General features: G+C 42.3%; 1 protein-coding gene across 1 annotated transcript; it reads left to right on the top strand.

Moving 5' to 3' along the window:
• Nucleotides 1-8,861: 8,861 nt before the first annotated feature.
• On the top strand, nucleotides 8,862-12,326 carry FGF23 (fibroblast growth factor 23; the record flags this gene model as incomplete). Its single annotated transcript, XM_081996920.1, has 3 exons — nucleotides 8,862-9,084; nucleotides 11,241-11,344; nucleotides 11,868-12,326. 3 exons carry the CDS (start codon nucleotides 8,862-8,864, stop codon nucleotides 12,303-12,305), a joined length of 765 nt encoding a protein of 254 aa, XP_081853046.1. The 3' UTR covers nucleotides 12,306-12,326.
• Nucleotides 12,327-12,647: the final 321 nt, after the last annotated feature.

Here is a 12,647-nt window from a genome sequence, read left to right as displayed (position 1 = left end):
TACACAAAGAAATATTGTAGCTACAAACCTACCTGAAAAGCCATTCTGTGATGGAAAACCTGAATCAGGGGCAGAGTTCAAGACATATCTTTGCCAGACTTCTATTAAAACTAATAAACCCTTGTCTATGTGCTCCAGGTGCCCCATCACAGAAATACCTCAACAAAACAGAGCCCAGCTTCTGAGCAAAGCTGAGCTAACACAGTTTTAGATGAAAAAATGAAGTTACTGTTACTTTACCTTGCCCTGCCCTTTACAAAGTTTGTTCTTTGTAACATGGAGTTTCTTTAAAGGAGTCCAGAATCATATATTAGTCTTGCGGTAGCTTAGGAAATCTTTCTACTTTCCTTGCATTGGAAGTACTGGGTACAAGAGCAATGCTTGGTTCAGCCATGGGCTTCTTCATTTACTGCTCAGGTTTTCAGGTTAAAAAATTACTCCTAAAGCTTAGAGAGCAAATGTTACTCGAATCAAATTTTAGTTTCAAAGATCCCACTAAAAAATAAGTCTCAGGGCAACATGTGCAATGTACTGAAGCAATTCTAACCATATCAGTCACATGCTATGTTATTACTGTCCCACAGCAAAAGGGCCCTTGGCTAATGATGAGCTTGTCTGCATATTTTGTCTTTTGACAGTTTCACTGTATTGCCCCTTCCCTCTTTGCATTTTCCATTCTTCATTTCTTTAACCTAAGCCTTTTTACCTCTTCTTCCAGGAGACAGAATCAAGTGAAACGTGAACTGAAGAGACTGGAGTAAGTTTAAAACTAGGTTAGAACAAAGTTTATTATCTATTCTCATCCCCTACCTAACAAGGGGAAATTTTCCTATTAGTTTATTGGAAACTGTCAATGAATGCAGTGACGTATGTTACCATACCCAATGTCATAGAATCAGAGAAAGATTTAGGTGGGAAGGAGCCCCTTCCTGGGGGTTTCTAGTCCAAGCTGAGATAACAGCAGCACCAAATCCCAAACTAGATCAGCTCACTCAGGACCATGCCCACTCAAGTTTTGAAAATCTCCAAGGCTGTGGGCTACAGCCTCTCTGGGCATCTGCTTGATCACTCTCAGGGGAAGAATTTTTAACTTCTCTCCAACCAAAATTTCCTTTATTGCAACTTGTGACCATAGCGTATTTTTCCCTAAATTACCGATACTTACTCTCAGTATTAATGAATTTTGTACAGGTTTTGTACAAAAAGTATACATTACAGAGGGCTGTTAGAGCAGACTGTTTGAAACAAAGTGCTACCCCTGGAGATGGCTGGGAACTAATTCACTCACTTTTTTCCTTTTTTTTTTTCTGACTAAGGTAAAAATTATGTTGCATGTTCTGCTCCTGCTTTATTAGTTTTAATTCTTCCTCTTTTTTCAGTACCGTTCATTAACCTCATGTCACTCTGTTTGGTTTGCAAACACTACTCAGAAATACTTTATAGTTGCATTTCAAATCTGTTTGTCGGAATCTTTTCTATATCAGTATATCTTTTAAATCTTGCAAGGCTGTTCTTTGTTTCTTTACATCTGAAACCAAACTGATGCTAGAGAGGTCCATCTTTAGAAAGTCATCTCTTCTTCAGAAAAAAAGTCACAACTTGCATAATCACTACAACTCAGGTGCAAAGCTGTGGAGGTAGAATGGTGAGATTAGACTGCCTAGATATTATCTTCATTTTATGTAAAGTTGAAAACTTAAGGGTTATGGACAGCGTACTGAATTTTTCCTCCCTGAACCAGATCTGGAAATATAAAATAAGAAAACTATCATTTTAAAAAAAAGTGCCTTTTAAAACTTTTGCTTCTGCTTATAGGACTGCCAACTCCATCCCTCCTAGGCCCCTGTGTAAGGGCATGCATTTCTCAAGAGTAAACTCATATTATAGCTGAGAAACCAAAGGTCCTTCAAAGACTGCAAGCAGTTTGCAGTGCTAGCAAATTGCATTTTACAACATTTGGCTCCAACCTGAGTGCCACCAACCCCTACATGTTTTTTACAAGAGGCAAGGAATTCACACAACTAAAGAAATATCTCTAGAGCTGAGCTCTCTGCTTTGTGTATGTTGATGTGCAGGAGAAAAAAAATTTCCTTGACCAGTTCAGTAGCAAGACTATTTCAGTAGCATTTGGCTATGAGGGTTTGGATTCAATATAGCGGCCATAATCAAACATCGAACATGATAAAAGCATACAGAATTTAAGTTCCCTTCAACCCTGAGCACCCAAATGCTTCTGCTTCAAGTCTGAAAAATGGCACAGGAAAAGAAAGCTTCCCCAAAGGCACGTTTCTATTTACACTGCCTGTGTTTCTAAGAAGAACTGAAGTGAAAGACAACAGAGCCACTGTGGGCAAAATGCTTCACGAACAGCTGAGCTCCAGCCTTTAAACTAGAGTGTAACCAAGTGGAGTCTTTCAGAGGCTGCTTTTTACCTTTTTGCTCCCTTCCCCTGCGAATGAAAGGGGAGATATTATAGCATCTTGCTGTTGTTTTTTAAAAATCATCTTATTGATTCTTCACCTATCCAGTGTTAGGGTAGTCCCAGTGCCAGGGCCCTGCCAGCCGCAGGTGTCCTCTGCTGGCTCTGCCACCTAAGGAGCTGTACCCCTACCCGTGGCAAACCCACCGGGCAAAAGCCGCCTGGCACACTTCTAATGTCCTTCTCATCTCAGGTCCGGCAGGTTAAAGAGCATTTGGTTGTACCACATTAAGGGATTATAGGAAACAATGGAGATGTATCCAGGGAAGAAAGAAGGGTCATGCAGTGAAACAAGGGATGGACACGTGCTGCGGGTTCTTACTATTGGGCACGTGGATTTTATTTTATAGGAGAATGGACTGAAGCGAGTCAAGGTGTTCAGGCTGGGATCTGAGCAGCAAAAGCAACAATCAAAGGATGCTCAGAGAAAGCATACAGAGATCTCCATGGGAGAGCTCAGACTGAGTTGAGCTGTCTAGTTTTGAGGAGAAAAAACACCTGAGAGTTCATACAAGTATGTGTGTAGGAGCAGAATTAACTTGAAATTCTTTCACTTTTATGGTACCTTAGATAAAATTACAAGTTGCACACCAAGAGATGAAATTATGTGGTTTTAAATATATATACATATTTCAAGCCACTGAGTATCAGGAGAACTTGATACCACAGGACAGTGAAAAAGGGCATTTGGTTCAACCACCTGCATCGCTCAAGCGGATTACCTCAGTTTGCTCATATACAAAGACCAGCAGCTACCACACCCAAACGTGAAAAGAGGTCTGTCTTTGTGCCCTCTTCCTTCGCTTTCATGGTGTACCCCCTCACACATACCTCCCACCTTGACCACTTGTGCTCCACTTACTGCTATGCTGGGACCCACCCTCAGATCCCTACCAACTTTTCTCATTTGTCTCACCCTAGGGCAAGGACATCCTCTCATCTACCTACCACCAAGTGTATTAGATGATCTATGGGCTTCATTGTGTCCAGGTGCTGACCTGAGCTGCAGGAGAAGCAGGTCCCCACATATGAAAGGAGCTTCCCATCCCCAGAGGAGCCAGTGCCAAAACTTGGGAGACTCCATTTCAATAAACTAGAAGCACCTCTTTGGAAATGGAGGGTATCAGCAACTCTCATCACAGATTATAACCATTCTCCATTCCACAATACCTAAGAAAATTCAGACCCTTTAAAATGACAGAAACACTCTTTGTTCAGAAAGCACAACCTTTTAGGGACTGGTTCTGCTTTGACTGGGAGTTCTGCCAAGGATTTCAGCTGGAGGAGGAATGAGGCCCTTCATTTCAGTTAGAGCAAAACAACACAAACAGCATCACAAATGCCCAGCTGGGACATATAGAGGCAGGGAAGTCTGTTTTCTTATCTACCTCCTCAGAATCCAGTGAAATGTTGAGGCTTTCCGTTTCTGCCTGTCTTTGTTGCATTAAATTTTGAAAGCCCATAATCTCTAAAACCACCAGTAAAAAGCTGCCCCTGCTTTTGGACTTGAGAACCAGAACTGAAAGCTTATGCCAGTCTTCTGTCTGACTGGAAAGAAAAGTGCCAAGAAGAAGAGACAGGCACTTCTCAGGAAGACCATACATCCTGCATCCTGTAGAGAAAGGCATCGAGGAAGCTACTCCAGCAATATCACTGTCTGAGCTGCCTGTGCAGGTGACTTAGCACTTCTGAAACTGGACATGGATTTCCAAAATGTCTACTAAGTAGAGAAAGGGTGAGGGGGAAAAAAATAGAAGACCCAAAACAATATATTTGGCAAGCACATTGCAGAAACTGCTGGTACATGCTGCGGTCCCAGACCCAGTGGGCTGTGCTTACCTCATTTGTTTCACGTAGGTGAACCTAGCCAGGATGTTTTCTTTAGTCGTGGGCAGTGTGACAAGAATGGGACATCCAAATAAGGTCACGCAGGATGTGTTTAACAACACCGGGTAAAGTCTGTGGCAAAGGCTTATGCACACACATACACACAGAGCATCCACTGCACATACCGTTGACTTAGTGCGTCATTATTCCTAGAATAACTTCTGGAGAAGCACTCCACCCTTGTATTTCCAACGCTGAAGATGTGATTGTCCCAGAGCCAGTTCTTACAGTGATTTTAAGGAAGAGGAGGGAGAGGGAAGGGCCCCTGATTTCTCTGACCTCTTTGAAGAGATGCAATGTAAAGAAAATTGTTAAAAGCAGCGGCAGTTTCAAATCCGTCAACACAAACTCCCTTGTGATCTTTGAAACAGAGGAGAGCAAAAGACTTCCTGATGCCATCCCAGAAAACCAGATAGCACAGAGTTCTGTAAAAGGACAGGCCACACACCTGTTTAAATATCAGTCAATATGCTTTATTAAGCAACAGTGCTACGGGTGCTCCTGCATGTCCAGCACTGAGAGGGAACATGCATTTTTACTCGTAGGAGAATCCTGGAAGGTAACCCCATTATCTTGAGTAAGAAACTCATTTTTTTAACCTGCAAATTTTTGATGGTGCATAAAGCACTTTCAAGGGGTCTACCAAAGACAGCTGAGGGCAAATCTTGTAGTAACTTAAATTTGTTGTAGAAAACATGCCTCTCCCTTGTAAGTCCTCTGCAGTTGACTGAAGTGATAAGCAGCAAAAGAAAGGAGTTACTTTGCTAGCTGCTGGACAAGGGATGACATACAATTGCTGAGATCAGGGGTTTACAGATCTGAAATGGTAAGATTTGATCAAAAAATTACCTAAAGCTGAAAGTCAAAGCAGACAAAGTGGGGGAAAGTCAGATCCCAGGCTGCTCCCATGAGCCTAACTCAGGTCCTTCTGTGTACAGTTTTGGGTATAATTTGCAGTTAAATGATCATATTTAAATAAATTACAAAATTTTTGACTGAACATTTGCCTCATTCTGCATGGAAAGTTATGACGTTCATTTAGGGATATTCAGTGGTTTGTGTCCCACTTGCTGCGTGCCCTGGGCTAGCACTCCTAGCACACCGCGTACTGGCGAGGCGCAAGCATCACAGGCGTTACAGTTGAGGCACCTGGCCCAGTTGGCCACCCAGACTAATTGGCTTAGCCAGGCCCGTGCTGCCTTTGAAGCAAGGAGCAAGGAGGCAGCAGGAGCAGGCCTGGGATGAAGGCATGGCAGAGAGAGGAAGGGGAATGGGACACACTAAGGGGCAGAGCATCAATGATTTTCTCAAAGAAAATTTAGTCTGCAAGCTGGGGCCTGTCTTATCCATCTTTTCCTTCCAACCTTGCTCTGAAGTGAGAATATCCTCACGTGGTTCCAGACATCCACCATGGGTGGTACCTCTGAGCTGGCTCCAATCTGCCTTTGTACGATGCTTCCAAGGAAAGCCCTGTGCCACTGTGGTGCCTGACACTGGCTGAGCAGCACCCCTGCAATGGGCATCGTGGCCACCCTGACCTGACCGTAGAAACGTCCGCATTCAGTCCTAAGATATAGGTCAGCCCTGTCCTTTGCCCCCAGCATGCCTCCAGTTCCACATGTGCTCACACTGCTGTTTTCACAGCACCCACTTTCCCTCCTATCTGCTTAAAAGTGTAGGCTCCTTCAGAGGAGAAATTAAACTATTTCCATGCTTGAACAAAACTTAGCACTAGCTGAATTATTCATTTGGACTAAGGTAGCAGATAGAGAAGAGCAGCAGTTCTGAGTTTGCAGAAATGTTTTTGGTCTTCAAATTCAGTTCCCTTTCTTTCTTCCCTCTAAACCAAGAAAATCCTGTAAGACTCTGCAGCTAGTTACTGAGAACTGAGAAAAGCCATCTCGATCGGTCAAACATCTCAGGACAATATAGAGATCTAAAAAAGCAGTATCGAATTGTGGTAAAATTTGCAGAATTATTGTTACCACTGGTGCAAGAGCATGACAGTACAAGAGAAGAAAGATTGTCATTGCTTCTATTAGACTAACAGACACAGCTGAAAAAGTAAGCAAGCTTTCATACATCTGGTGACTTCATCAGCAGCTGAATGGGTAGGAGAAGGTAAGTGGCATACCAACAGAAGAAATAAATGGATCAGCCTGAAATAAAAAAAGAAATGGGCTACTAAAAAAACCCACATGCAGTGGGCATTTGTAGGGTTAAAACAAAAAAGAAGTCTATGAAAAGGCAAAATGTGCATTAACAAACGTCCTCACAAGCAGAGACTTAAATAAGTTCACTTTAGCCCAGCAGTTTAAACAGAACTCAGCAAAGTCTGACCCTATGGGAAACTTTTGAAAATGCCAATTTAAGCATGTGACAGTAGTCTTTGTTTCTTTGACATATAAAAAAATGAAACAGCTGCTCACAACTGGTATATGCTAAAATGGGGTTTGAATAAATTTTTCAAACATCTGAGAACAATTTCTGTACAGCTAAGACACCAGAGAGAGATCAGATCAGTGCATAATGGCAAGCACAGGAAAAATTCATGCTGAATATGAAATCTCAAACCAGAAAAACTGCATTCACAAAAAAATCACAAAAAATTCCAAGAGGACACACTATCCTATAAATGCCTCTCACAGAAACTTTTGCAACTGTTTCTGAGGTACACATATCCACATTTCCATGGTAGCCTAACGAAAGGGAGCAAAAGAAAAGCAAAAAAAAAATAACAAACCCCCCCAAACATTTGTTTTAACACCAGAGTGAAAAAATATTGGTGGATAATTTCAACAATAAATAGATACATCCCTTTAAAAAAAGAGAAGAAAAAATAACCCTCCTTTCTTTCCAAGGTATCTTTTAAAATAAAGGATTTCAGGTATTACAACCCATAAAACATCTGTAGCCTACATTGCCTCGCAGTGAAGACAGCTTTGTCAGCCTACTCAGTTTAAGATATGACCCTTATACACTTTGGCTGAAAAACGCTGTCATTTACACAGGTGTATATACACTGACGCAAGTCTCCAGATTTACACAGGTGTGACAGAAGCATTTGGCAGAGATTCGCTAATTTTAAACAATAAAAAAGAATCAGATCAACTTTTGCAGTTGGTAACAGTTATATCAATCCATAATATGTTTGGTGCTGATGGCACTGCTCCACAGCTTGTTAATGAAACTAAGAATTTTTGCATACTGTGTCCAACTAGAGATTGTTACTGAACCTAAGACTCCTACAATTAAATTCCTCAGGTTTCTTTAAAAAAAAATTACTAATTTATTGTTTGCTACTCTTTTCAGTTTTGTATTAATTTTTGAAAGAAACCTTAACACAGTCTAGTTGTGTAACCTGTTATTCCTATCATCATTTTACCTGTATACGCAGTGTCCCGTTAGTACAGCATTTTAATACAATAAAAGGAATCATATTTTTTTAAATCAGAAAATTTGTTTGTAAAGCCGCAGAACATTAGCAGGACAACTGAAAAGCAGGTATTGTATCTTGGAACATTTTTTAACATCACTGTCCATTTCTTACTTTTCAGCTTGGTCATGTCCCTTTGTAGTTCTTCCAGGTTTGCTTGCCGTACCTGAAGTAATAAAAATGTGCCAATATGAGTGATTTCAGGTTTGATTCAGATCCTAGATCTACTGGCCATGATAAGCTGTATGCCTTTTACAAAGACTGCCAGCCAGATCCAGATATGTAATGCAGAACAAATGTGCAGTTTTTCAGTGTTTTACAGGCAATGTCCAACTTTAAATTATTTAGGTGACTCAAAATGAAACAGGAGAAATAAAACGGACAGCTTATTTGAAGTGGGTTGTGATCATATCAAGTGTTCTTTGCTTAAAAAGAGCAACACAAATACCAGCCCAACCGGCTCACTGCTAAACTTACACCATAATGAAGGGGGAATCAGGCCCAGGACAGCCTAGTATCAGCTTTTGATACATTTGCAAAATACGTTAGCAGTATTTGATGTTTCCCCTAAATCAGAATGTATTTTGGAAACTGAGAGGGGAGGTGGGAATCTGAATAAACACATCTGAGGAAAAAAAAAGATAATTCAGGTCTGAAGGGTCATTCCCTTCAGTAAAAGTGCAGTGGATTGCTCTTCCTGGATCTAACAGTAGGGGCGTGGGAAGCTCTCAGATGTCACAGGGTTGTAGATAACATTTGAACATATGATTAGCTTTCGTGAGCTGTCTTTAGAAACCTTACATTTTTCCCCCCCGCACCTTAGCCAGAGATCCTTCCCTTGAGGTTTCGGGACACTTAAAATGTTGCTTTGACAAAAATCAAGGATGTGGAGAAGTTTTTCCTGTGTGATGTCACTTTGCTGCCCTTTATAAGCCTCTGCAGAAAAGAAGGGAACCTATCTGAGGATTCACGCTCCAGACACAGGCGACCAAGAGAAAGCGAGACACACAGAGGCGTATCGAGTTGCAGATACCGACCAACCGCTAGGAACGGTGAGCCATGCCGCAGACCAGTCCCTACGGCTGCCTGGGGTACACGCTGCTGGTACTCTGTAGCCTGAAGGCTACCCTCGCCTTTCCCAACTCCTCTCCGCTGCTGAATCCCAGCTGGGGGAATGGAGATCGCCTGATGCACCTCTACACAGATACAGAGAGGAACAGCTTCCATCTCCAAATCAACGCTGATGGCTACATTGATGGTGTTCCTCACCAAACCATTTACAGTAAGTAGATGACTATGGACCCTCAGTCTTCACGGGAGCAGGGGAGGGAGAACAAGACTTCTGCTTTCTCACTACCTGTAGAAAATCCCCTCCTCTCATTAGGCAGGCAGACAGAGGAGTATAGCTATGGGATGGAAAATATACATAATTATAATCCTCCTTTTATTTAACAAATAAACAAAATCACTCCAGAGAAATGTGGTGGATGGGGAGTTTCATTCCTCACCTAAGAGAATTAAAGTCCTATGGTTCCTGTGATACTTTTGCAAACAAAAACTACCTGAATTATCCTTCACCTCATGATTATATCCACAGCTTCTTGTGGAGGTTCCTGTTAGAGGTTAGTGATGACATCCCCCACATAGCTACTTCCCATTGCAGTGATAGTATTGCCAAAGGAACTGCACTGAGGGAACTCACCACAGCAGTGGTGGAAAACTGATAGCATCTGTAAAACCTTTATTTTGGGGTAGAGAGCTGATAACTACTAAAACCAGGTCCTTTCCTTCCAAATACATCAATACAACTCTGCACTGGAAATTGGGTTGCGAGACAAGCTTCAGATTTGTGTCTGTAATGTAGGTGCATGGCAGAAACTCAGCTGTGCGTAGAACGTGGGTAACTGAGCATGCAACTGTCAATTAAACACTGGGAAACTACAAAAGGCCAGAACTGTCGTAAAAGAAGTGCTAAGCCTCTGGAGTAACCATTCCCTACTATAACTGAAAGGTTCTCAAATTGTCTCATCATAGTTTATTTTCATGGAAAACTAAGGCATTCTTCCTTTGCTGAATACCTGGCCCAAACACTGTAGTTAGCAGAAAAAAAAAAAAAAAGAGACTTAAGGTTCTTTCATAGCATTTCAAAAGTCCTTCTCTTTCAGCAGCACTCAAATCACAAGGAGCTAGGCATCATGAAGTCATGTTTATTATTATTGCTGCATAGGGTCGTCTTCAACCACTCAATTAAAAATGCAATCATATCTAATGATGACTTCACATAAATATATAAGGAGCAAAGGATGTTTTTTAAAGTTATAATTAATCAAGGAGAAAAAAGGATCAAGTTTTGCTATTTTTAGGGGCTTTTTTAGGAACTACCAATGAAACGTTTGCAGGGATGCTTGCATTGTCTTGTTGTTATTCTTCCTGCATATTTAAATGTTTTATAAAACTCATTTTAGGCATGTTGGCCAAGAACCAGCATGATGTTTTAGAGAACAACATCCAGCAAAATACCATGTTTTGTCCGTATCTGCCATGAAGTGAAAACACCAATATTTGGAACGGTGGAGCAGGAAGGGTGGGAAATCAGACAATGAAAGGGGTCATGAAAAGGAGGGTGACTGTATCTCTGCCAGGTCACCATGGTACCAGTGAAATGTCAGATAAATGAGACACCTGCACCAGGGCTGCAATAACCCAGGGCTGCAGCTGCACAGGCTGGGATGAGGCTGGATGTGTATAGCCCTCCAGGGTAGGACCTGAGGGTTACAGCAGGCACCAACTCAAACACAAGTCAACAGCACACTCACTTAGAGAGGAAGGCAAACCATCTACTGTGGTCAGCAGATCAAGGAAAGTTATTATTCCCACTTTTACTGAGCACTGGTGAAACTGCTCTTGGACCACTATAGCAACCCCAGTTCAAGACGGATGTGGAAAAACTGCAGCTGATCTGGCAGAAGGTTTTCGGGATGGTCAGGGGCCACGATCTGTCGGGAAAGGTTAAGGGAGTTGGGCTTGTTTAGTATAGCAAAAAGGAGATTAAGGATAGTCTAATACCACAGGGCAGTTGCAAAGGTGAGGGAGACAAACTCCCCTTGGCAGTGGCCAATGACAGAACTAAGGACAATGGTCCCAGACTGTGGCCTGGGACTTCAGAGGGGATGTAAGGAAAAAAGTTGTCCTTGGGAGGTTAGCTCAGCACTGGAACAGGGCACCCAGAGAGGTGGCGGCATCTCCTTCCTGGGAGCTTTCCAAGGCTCAGACAAAGCCAGGGCTAACCTGATCTAGGGTGGCCAATAGTGCCAGTTCACATGGGATGTTGGTTCAGACCCCACAGGACACTTCCAGCCAGAGCATCTGTGGAACTGTGAGGCAACGGTGCAGTGTCGAACTGGGTCCTAGATTTGACATCTTTATTTTTCTAAACAGGTGCCCTAATGATCAAGTCTGAGGGCGCTGGCTCAGTAATAATCACAGGTGTGAAGAGCGGACGCTACCTATGTATGGACATGAAAGGAAACATTTTTGGTTCGGTGAGTAAGCTAGTAAACTAAGACTCAAGACTGAAAAGCAAATGCAGTCCGCTACTGCAGTGCCTATTTCCTCAGTTAGGGCAAATCAGTATAGCTACAGTAGGAGGATGCAGATTTAAGCAAGCTGAGGCCCTGCCACCTCGGTTAAACTTTCCTCTCTGATTGCATTGAGTTGTAGGGCTGACAAAACTCATCCGGGTTCCTGCTTGGGTAAATGAGGGCAGAATGAGATCCAATGATGGACCAATCTGAATTCCTGCTGTAGCCTGGAGCCACGGGTTGGGACTAGCTCAAACAATGCAGCCCTCTGAAAGAAAACAATGTCACCATTATAATACCTTTGCTGAAAACATGGGCATGCATCTTAGATCTACTTTTGACTAAGCCTGAGTTGTCTAAGTTACAGAGACGGCAGATCAGAAAAACACCTGCTGCAAGATCTCATCCCTCTTTCCGTCTTTAATCGACATTTGTTATTCACCAAATCCCTCTGCTCACAGGTGTCATGTTTTTTTTCCCCAAGCATTACTTCAGCCAAGAGGACTGCATGTTCAACCACAGGACGCTGGAAAATGGATACGATGTGTACCAGTCTCCCAAACACAACTTCCTGGTTAGTTTAGGCAGAGTTAAGCAAGCTTTCTTCCCGGGTATGAATCCACCACCATACTCCCAGTTTTTGTCCAGGAGAAATGAAATCCCTTTGTTTCGATTCAACACACCGGAGCCCCACAGAAATACTAGAAGTGCAGATATCGATCCAATGGATCCTCACCAGATCCTGGTCCCCCAGAGAAAGATCTCCGTGTTCGGATCTCAGTTGCAGCAGCAAGCAGACTTTCCCCACATGCCCAGAGAACCCATGAGAATCAACCAGAACGACGTGGTCAACCCAGATGACCCACACGCTATGATGGATTCCAGGAGGTATGCGAGTCCTCGCTTTTATATTACAAGATAACTGGGGCCCCAGCACTTGCAAATTGAAGACATGGGTGAATATAATAGACAAAAGGAACAGTCTAGCACACTCAATCTGATTTCCAACTCTCAAAATGGCTATTAGAAACTTGAAAGACAATGGGAAAAATCCCTAATTTCAAATGGTTTACTTATAGGTGACAGTTTACTGAAAAACAAGTTGGACATTTTCCAGTTGTGGCTGTTTTACTGGAAAGAAGACACATTTTTGAAAAGAATAATACAAACCAAACATTTTAGGGTCTCAATCACCTTTAGTATGCATCAGTGAAAAACAGAATTCACTTGAATGAAACAAGAAATCGATGTTATGGTATTGATG

The sequence above is a fragment of the Phaethon aethereus genome (genome assembly GCF_964289735.1).
Source record: "Phaethon aethereus genome assembly, chromosome: 1".
Classification (NCBI taxonomy): domain Eukaryota; kingdom Metazoa; phylum Chordata; class Aves; order Phaethontiformes; family Phaethontidae; genus Phaethon; species Phaethon aethereus.
The sequence above is the reverse complement of the archived record's forward strand: the minus strand, read 5'-3'. Positions and strand labels throughout refer to the sequence as shown.